Genomic DNA, 9,228 nt, shown 5'->3' on the forward strand with positions numbered 1-9,228 from the left:
TAGTAGGTATAGGTTTATCTGTAAGTAATTTAGTTTAATTGTTTATGTACAACAACTTTAAATTTTTTCACTGCTTAATTACATTTCTGTTTTGCCAAAGTTTGACTGGGAGAGAATGCTATCTAGTATTAAGTCCGTCTTTTGTACTAGTAATTTTTTTTTATAATGTGGTCAATAAAAATAAATAAATAAATAAAATAGATGATCATAATAATAATATGATCTAGACTTATGCACCAAATTTAATACAAATTCGTTCAGCCGTCTAAACGTGAATGAGTAATAAACATCCGAATATCTTAATATTAAAACGACTTTACTAAATTCCACATTTATAAATAAAGATATATTGTTTCACTTTCAGACACTGATTTGGTGGTTAGAAGATATGGTACGATTCTGTAAACCTATTAGCTTGTTGCTTTTGACCATAACTTTATGGACCCTGATCACTGCGAATGGATTGGAAATATGTGTCAAACGAGTCACTTTAGCCCGAGCCGAGCAAATTGATGAGAACGGCCGTAGATGCTGGGATAGAGTCAAGGTTCATTCCTGTGGTGGGAGATGTGACTCTAGAGAAGTAAGTAGAAATAAAAGGGTTTCTTTTCGCAAGAACCCTATTTGTACAATATTACGAGTATAAATATGAAAATTTGTGAAGATGTTTGGATATTTAGATGTTTATGTATTTGTTACTCAGTCATACTTAAACAGCTGCAGGAATTGATATACGGGTAGGTTATATTCTATTATATATATGGTATTGTATATATTGATTCACGCGGGATTAATTTATGTGAATCTAGAAGTGATTATCTATTTTAAAAATTCTCGCGTCTCGAATGAAATTACGCCCAGTATTAATATTTAAAATATAGAAAGGGTATTTTATTATAAAGGCAAACAAGCTGACGGCCCACTTGATGGAAAGTAGTGACCGTCGTCTATAGACATGAGCAATACTTCATAGAATGTACTATGATGCCCACGTTATCCTTGATACATTACTATTCCTGAGGACTATAGCGTTATGTCTCTGTTTCTTATAATTTCATTGTCATATCCTGCTCTTCAAATCGAAAAAATAGCAATGCAAGCACAGTTGCTTCACAATAGAATAAGTGAGGTAGTGAGTACTATGCAGACGACTTTTGTACAAAGTCGCACTCTAGGTTCGTATATAATGCATTGAGTCTCAAAAACAGGTCAACATTTTGTTAGCTAATTGTCAAATTGGCTGACTCGTTTTTTTATCAGTGTTCTATACACTTACATACACAATGTATCTTGGCGTATCTATATTTAACTACTTAATAAACAAAATGCGTTTTTAAGCATTAAAAAATGCAAAAATTATAAAAGAAAATAATATATATTTTATTATTTATAAAAGAAAATAATATATAATATAGAAGTTATTAAGGAAACACTTATAACTATTTGTTACGCAAAACTGTATGAAAAAGTTGATCTATTTTTTTCGAAGTATTTGTATGGAGACCATCTATATAATCTAAGACCATATTGTATCAGCCGTTAACCGTCCACTGCTGAACACAGGCCTACCCCATAAAGGGGAGTTTTGCCAGTAGTTGCAACGGTTTACGATGTTTTAAAAGGGACGCTGCTCCTTTAGTCGCATCTTACGTCACCCACAGGAAAAGAAGGGGTGGCCTATACCGGGACTTACACAGTACTATATTTATATTTGCACATTACGAGATATTGAGAGTAAGAGATGTAAGCCTTTTTGTTGCACTATTGGGTACGACTCCAATCTTTACTAATATTATAAATGTGAAAGTGAGTTTGTTTGTTACTCCCCTGGCGCTTTAAGGGCTCAATCAATTGTTATTGAATGTGGCATACACATTTACTATTTTACGTATTTTATTGGGCGAAGGAACCACCTCAATAAAATACGTGTTTCATTTGTTTCATTCAATATACCTAATAATACTTCGATTAGCCTGTATGCAAAAATATCGAGTTATTCAGCAAGCTATAGAGAGAGCTATCCTAGGATTTTTTTTGCGTGATGGAATTCGAAATGACGATGTCCGCAGAAGAACCAAAGTGATCGATATAGAGCGCAGGTTAAACAAGCTGAAGTGACAATGGGCTGGTTACATAGTTCAAGGCGACTCAGTATGAGCAAACGCAATATAGGATCACCCCCTACGAGATGGAGTGACAACCTCAAATGCATTACAGGAAGTAAGTGGATGTAGGTGGTTTAGAACCGTACCTTATGGCAGTTTCTGGGGGAGGTCTATGTTTAGCAGTGGATAAATACGGATGATATATTATGTGTATACAACATGGAAAGTACATATTAATAATTAAATTTGTGCGGAAGTACCTTCAAATAAAATAATTTTAGCCTAAATTTGTTAGAAATTCATATGTGAGTACAAATATAAGTATGCCTACTGATTTAACAACGTAACTGATCTGAAACTATTTCAAACCCAATTATTTATTTATCATAATGACACCTACTCGAACTGAGGTAAATATCGTTATTTATTTATGAAAATCTCGTTTAACTTTTCACACGTGTCCAAATAGTAAATTAATACAAAGTAATATTACAATATTCATGTTGGGATTTTGGTTTATGTGGGTGTGATTTATGTAGATTTGGGATTTTGATTACGTTTACAGTTCTTCAATACAAGCAAGATTTGTCAACCTAGTCTTATTGAGTCTAGGTATATCCAAGATACAATGTAGAACCATGATGCCTGTCTCGCATTAAGGTAGGCAGAAATAATAAGACACTATACTATATAGGCTTCTCTTTAGCAACTCTTACATTAATCAACCCATTTATATAGGAGAGAAGAAGCCTATGACAAGTAGGATAATATTAGTTTTAATATAATGGAATAGTCACCTCACCTGTGCTAACGGTATACGCTGGCAGGGTACTAGTGTGGGTGATAGGTGAGGATGAAATGGCAGGTCAGTTAGCACATCGTGATGACACTTGGAACTGAACGTGATAGATTCCAGCAGAAACCGCAAGGAGATCGATCCGACATTACATACAGGATGTATTGCTAGCAATGAGGAGGTAATTAATCACTATTACTTATAATAACTTTTCTCCTATTAGTTATAAAATTATATTCACATTAAAAAATATGTATGTATAAATATATAGATGTAATATTTAAGATTAAGAAATATTTTATACGTTACATATACCTAAACAAACATACGTCAAACATTGAATTTGAATGTGCGAGTGTTTTTTATTATCTAATATTCTTTTACTCTTGACAGAATTTTTGTTTATTCTATGAAAGTTAAGTACGTAAAGCAAGATTGATAGTATCTTCTGAAAAAAAAACAACAGATAACAAGTTTAACAGAACATTATTTCATAAAAAGTAATAAAAAGTTACCTGAAATCCAACTTGGGCACAACACACCTCTTTTTAGGGGTTCTTTCTAAATTAGAAAATCCAATAAGTAGATAGAATTTTATATTTCCTTCTTAAGAGAAATGAGGTATGTTTACGACTGTAGTTACAGATAACTCAGAAGTAGTTGATTGTTTTCGTTGTCAATTTAACAATATCAATTTGCTCTCAACTTGAATATTGGCCCACATTTTATAAGGTAATCTAAGATGCAAAAGAATCGAATTTGAACCCATCAAATCGAAGACATATCAAATAGACGTCAAATGAACGTAATTTAGTCTTACATTTGACGTCTAATCGATATGATTTCAGTTCTAGGACAATTCAATTGCGTCAAAAGCCACTCCGTAGGGCGCGAGCTTGCCGCCGTATCACGGATTAATTAAATCTGAGATGTGCCAGTTACTAGAAATGTCTGTGGAACATTGAATTGTGATTTTTGAACCCTAACCTAGGAATTTTGGTAATTAATTACAGGAATATGAGTACGTCCTTGGAATTGCGTTGATTTTTTAATTATTTTATATATTTTTTTACCAACTCAGAATATGATCAAAAAGCAGATTTTTTTTATAAACTTCATTTATATCATAAATTTAAAAAAAGAGATTTTGAATTTGTCTATATATTTTGCGAAGGTGTTTATTACAAAATATTTTCGCTGATTTTAAAGAGTTTTAAGAATGAAATTTTGAATTTAATAGGGTTTATCTACTATAGTTTATATCTTATATAAATTGTGTCACAAACTGAAACATTTTATTTTGCGGAATAACTTTTTTTATGAATTTTTTCTTAGCTTAGCTAATATGATAAAATATAATAAAAGAAAAAAATCACAGTAACTGAACGAAGGAAATCATTGAAAAGTTACTAATATTAAGTAGGTGTGAAATGATATGTAATAAAAAAATTAATAAGTCAGGTAACAAGGCCGGATAAAGGGTACGAAATAATTAATATAAGGTGCGTAGTCTTTTAAAATTAAATGAAAACATCTCGAGATAATTTTGGAATTGTCGTGACAGTGCAAAGTATAATGGAATGGTAATATAAAATCGATGATTAAATTTAAAAGATATTTTTTAGATCTATTATAATATAGATATTACAGCAATTCTGTAAATTTTTTGTTGAAAAAGAAATTAAATATTACTACATTTATTCTTAGTGTCGTAAACTGTTTATTTTAGTTTTAGAAATAACAATAAAGTGTATTTAGGTATATTTTGCTTCATTGACTCTATTTAGTCAATCTTAATAGTTTTCTTACGTTTAAGGTGTATATTCTTTGTAAGACTTAGGTATGTTTAAATATATATGTAGGTATATTCAATTGTTAATCAAACTAATACCTGTTCTATAAATTCTGTACTGAACCTGTTGCATAAGACCTGACATACACTTGCTATTTTCTAATGGAGTTCTTTACCATCGTTTTATATTACGGGGAACAAGTTTATGGATAAATTATATCTATCTGCACCGTTAGTCGTTGAAGACTAAAAATATTTATTCGATATTTAGTAATTGATTTAATATTTGAAAATGCGGTTATAAAATATTGTAAGTATTGGGTTATATTTCAAGCTTTATGTAAGAAGTACTTCTTATTAATTAAATTTATAAAGTTATACAAAACTTTTCGATTAATTAAAATGTTTCGTTGATATAACATTAGAAAAACATTTTGCATAAGATTGTAAATTAAATTTACAATTTCATTCTAAACATAATAATAATATATATATATATATACGCTGTCTTTTTGGGACGGAGAGAAACAATGGAAGGTTTAGTTTTCCGTTTTAAATAGAACTTTTTGGCTGCCTCCACATTCATCAATCTGTTCAAACAAGCTTGACGGTTACGAGTACATTTAACACAACCCTTTTTCAGCATGTAATTTTATTTGGACAATGTACGTCCATCTTAGAGCGATCCTTATCGACATATTCACTCATTCTCGCTCGAAATAGTATCTCCTTTGTATTTATTTTTATCTGTCAAAATAATGTGAAAGATAGTGACAGACTCATCCTATTTACATATGCACATTGAAATGTGGACACGCTGAACGTTACGTTCACCATAGCTACAATAGTTGAGAAATACCTCTGATTACTTCATCAGGGATTATACTTATTTATAACCGTATTTCATATTGCTGTGTGGTTCCGGCATAGAAAGGACCACCCCTTTTTTCCCGTGGGTGTCGTAAGAGGCGACAAAAGATAAAAGAGGCGTAGTGCCCGCCTGCCGTTAAAATATCGTTAAAAGCCTAATTGCGGTTGCCATTTCGTACGCCAAGCGTGGCCACTACTGGCAAAACCCCCCTTATGAAGATACCTATGTTCAGCAGTAGACAGTTATGGATGATATGATGATGATATTTTATATGTCTATTTGTAACTTTTGCTTACAAAAATTTTGACTCATTAAATCTAAACCGACCACAAAGTTAGACCTTTAATGATGATTAACATCTACTATATAAATTTATACTGTTTTTTTTATTAAGTCGAATTTGTTTTATGGCATTTATATTTTTTGGCTGTGTAGATTTCAGATTGGGAGTTTCCGTTCAAGAAATCACATCACCCAGTGTGCGTTTATGGGACTCGGCGATCAGTTATGGTGCGTTTGCGCAACTGTGATCCAGACGTTGTTCCTGGCACGGAACATTTTCATTACATAGCTGCAGACGACTGCCGGTGCAAAGTAAGTTCATTTTTGTAAGCAAAAAATACTTGTATATTTTCACAGGTTTTACACAAAGACGTTGCTTGTAAGATAAAATCCAAATTGATGAAGTGCCTACAATCTACAATATCATAATTCAAAGTTGTTTTGAAATCTTTCTTATATCTGTGCTTCTAGGGTGTTGTTTGAAGGAACTCGTAAATCTAATTTCATAAAACCATAAAACTAATCCTACAAAATTTTAAGTTTGAAGATCTATTATTTAATCACGATTAAATATCTTAACGAGTTCGAATATCTAGCAAACAGAAAGATTATAATCTTAAATTAACATGTTTAAATTCACCCAACCAAAGTAGCTTAAGCTAGTTAATTAAAAGTGTATGGAATTTTTTTTTTATGAATATAACTTTTTGACTTCTACTCTCGTTTGACCATATTTTTATATTTCAGGTATGCTCCTCCCAACATACGAGTTGTGAATGGTTGCCCCCAAATTCTACTCTTCTCCAAGGCATAAATGACAATATGCGCGACAATGATATTGATTATAATATTTAAAGTATCTTATTGCTATTTTGAAAATGTTTATGGTTTGAAAATGATAATATTGTCAATATAATTAATTTCTTGATTAACTTTTAAGATAATACTCTACATAATATTGCCTTCCTTAAAAGTTGTTTATTTATCTTTTATGGCAAAAGATAGATAATTTATAGAAATATATATTATATAAAGGGATCAATACCAAATCTTGATTCCTCATGGATCCTTCCTCCATCCTTATAAGAGTTCCTCTCATTTCGACTTTTTTAATTTAGTCGAATAAATATAATTCACCGTGGGTAAGAAGTGAGTGAAAAAGTGATGTCTTTCGTTTACATATCCAGTTCCTAATTCTATGTGTGTACGTATATGAAGGCTTTCCAACCTATAGTGTTTGTTGCGAATAATTTAGATTGAAGTAATTAATAGAGTGAGCAGTGTTAGGTTTATAAACGTTCAAAATTACTTGTCAAGTTTGAATTATCTGCTGAATAAGCAACTGTCTTCATTTCAAATCAAGTTAACGATACGATAAATCACTTGCTGGAAATTTTATGACAAACTTTTTATTTATTTAGGGAAGCCCTGGGCGGTTAATGCTGTTAGTTATAGTTAGTTTCGAACCGTTAGTTTAACGTATTCAATTTAACTATAGATTTATACTTTTAATAAAACATTACAATAATTAAAATTTTGCATGTCGTATTATATTCCTATTACACTTTTATATTTTTTTTTTTACAACACAGGGGGCAAACGAGCATGCGGCTCACCTGATGGTAAGTGACTACCGCCGCCCATGGTCACCCACAACACCTACGGCATTGCAGGTGTGCTGCCGGCCTTTTAAACAGGAATATGCTCTTTTCTTGAAGGTTATGTTGTCGTATCGGTTCGGAAATACTGCTGCTGGAAGTTGATTCCAAAGAGTGGTTGTGCGTGGGAGAAAGTGCCTTGAAAAACGCACGGTGGAGGACCGCCACTTGTCCAGATGGTTGGGATGAAATTTTTGTTTATGGCGGGTTGTACGATGGTGAAAATCTGCAGCAGGTATCAATCCGAACAATTCTTCAGAGCACTCCCCATGATAAATAACTTTTGAACGTTCAAGTATCTTTACAAACTTTCATTTTTATCAATTTATATTGGTAGGATTTAGACTAAATAGTAGGTCAGGTTGCAGTATACACACAAACAAAATATATTCATAGGAGTCGAAATGGGTATATGGTGTAAATGAATGTATTTCATATGAAAAAGTTTGAACTAAATTACCAACTACTTAACCTTTAGATATGGGTTAACTGAATCGGTTTGGAGGATTTAGAAAGTCCTAAAGGGATTTTATGGGATTCGATGTTAATGTAAAAAGTTCAGTATGACTAAATATGAACTTTTTATATTATAGTTATGTAATATACAGGTTGAAAAATGTTGATAAATAAATTTATTGAGAAGTGAAAACGTCTGAAGTTAATCATTATCACTATCATCATCACTACATAGTATAAAACAAAGTCGCTTTCTGTCCCTATGTCCCTATGTATGCTTAAATCTTTAAAACTACGCAACGGATTTTGAGACGGTTTTTTTAATAGGTAGAGGTAGGTGATTCAAGAGGAAGGTTTATATACATATAAACCTTACCTTACCTTGCTTTATCTTACATGCATAATATTGTAGATAAACACTGATAAAAGAGGTTTCTAATGTGATGTCGTAAATAAACATATTTTTTGTGCTTACATTGCAAATGCTGGCTGAACTCCACGAGATAAATTAAAATAATGTACTGTAGTATTGTACATCTCAAAAAAGTCCGCGATGGTATATATCTATCTCTTAAGGATAATCCACAATAACCATTTTTTGTCCTTTACATTTTACGGGGAAAAATGACTTATTTTCGAAGTGACATATTCATGTTAAAAATGTTTATTTCATTATTTTGATTAGAAAATAATGAAATAAGTATTTTTGTAATGCAATTTATTTCAAGAACATGAGTTGTTGTAATAAGAAAATGTTATATGCAGCTTTATACGGCACTTTATCCGATAGAAAATGAGAACGCATAATAGAATATAATTTTATTTATCTTTACATAGACAAAGGCAGGGCATAAACGAGTATTAATATATTGCTGCGAATGCAAAAGTTGAGCTGTAGACTCCGTGGTGAGCAAATAAGATAAATTTGTAACCTGTTTGAGTAAGTTTGACCTGTGGAATATTAACACAGTTGAGCTTATTAACTTAAATAAAACTAACGATAGTAGTCAGATATCTGTTACCACTTATTATATTTAAGTTTATACTTATTATGCCAATTGTAGGTATTATTTATACTGTGATGATTCTTACTAAATGCATACTCATATCACCTTTTTTATCATCAACTGTTTTGTCTCTTTCTTTAACACAAAATTCCCATTTTGAAAGAAATTGACATAACAGTGTAATTGTTAAAAGTAGATTTGTAGGTTTTAATTTTCACGAATAAATGGAATAATCTATACTAATATAATAAAGGAGAAGAG

The 9,228-nt window shown here is 31.4% G+C and overlaps 1 protein-coding gene across 1 annotated transcript; it reads left to right on the top strand.

The window, feature by feature from the left end:
• Nucleotides 1-372: 372 nt before the first annotated feature.
• On the top strand, nt 373-6,780 carry LOC113512499 (thyrostimulin beta-5 subunit-like). The gene is made up of 3 exons (XM_031907056.2): nt 373-583; nt 6,000-6,158; nt 6,594-6,780. The coding sequence occupies exons 1-3, from the start codon at nt 389-391 to the stop codon at nt 6,699-6,701; spliced, it is 462 nt and encodes a 153-aa protein (XP_031762916.2). The 5' UTR covers nt 373-388; the 3' UTR covers nt 6,702-6,780.
• The last annotated feature ends 2,448 nt before the right edge of the window (nt 6,781-9,228 follow it).

Source organism: Galleria mellonella, unplaced genomic scaffold (assembly GCF_026898425.1).
Source record: "Galleria mellonella isolate WM207_F2 unplaced genomic scaffold, CSIRO_AGI_GalMel_v1 utg537, whole genome shotgun sequence".
Classification (NCBI taxonomy): Eukaryota; Metazoa; Arthropoda; class Insecta; order Lepidoptera; family Pyralidae; genus Galleria; species Galleria mellonella.

Bases quoted from the DNA above. Each gene is read 5' to 3' on its own strand.
- LOC113512499 (XM_031907056.2), top strand. From the start codon at position 389: ATGGTACGATTCTGTAAACCTATTAGCTTGTTGCTTTTGACCATAACT. The intron at 584-5,999 runs GTAAGTAGAAAT...TTGGCTGTGTAG, and splicing joins GGAGATGTGACTCTAGAGAA to ATTTCAGATTGGGAGTTTCC. The intron at 6,159-6,593 runs GTAAGTTCATTT...TTTATATTTCAG, and splicing joins CAGACGACTGCCGGTGCAAA to GTATGCTCCTCCCAACATAC.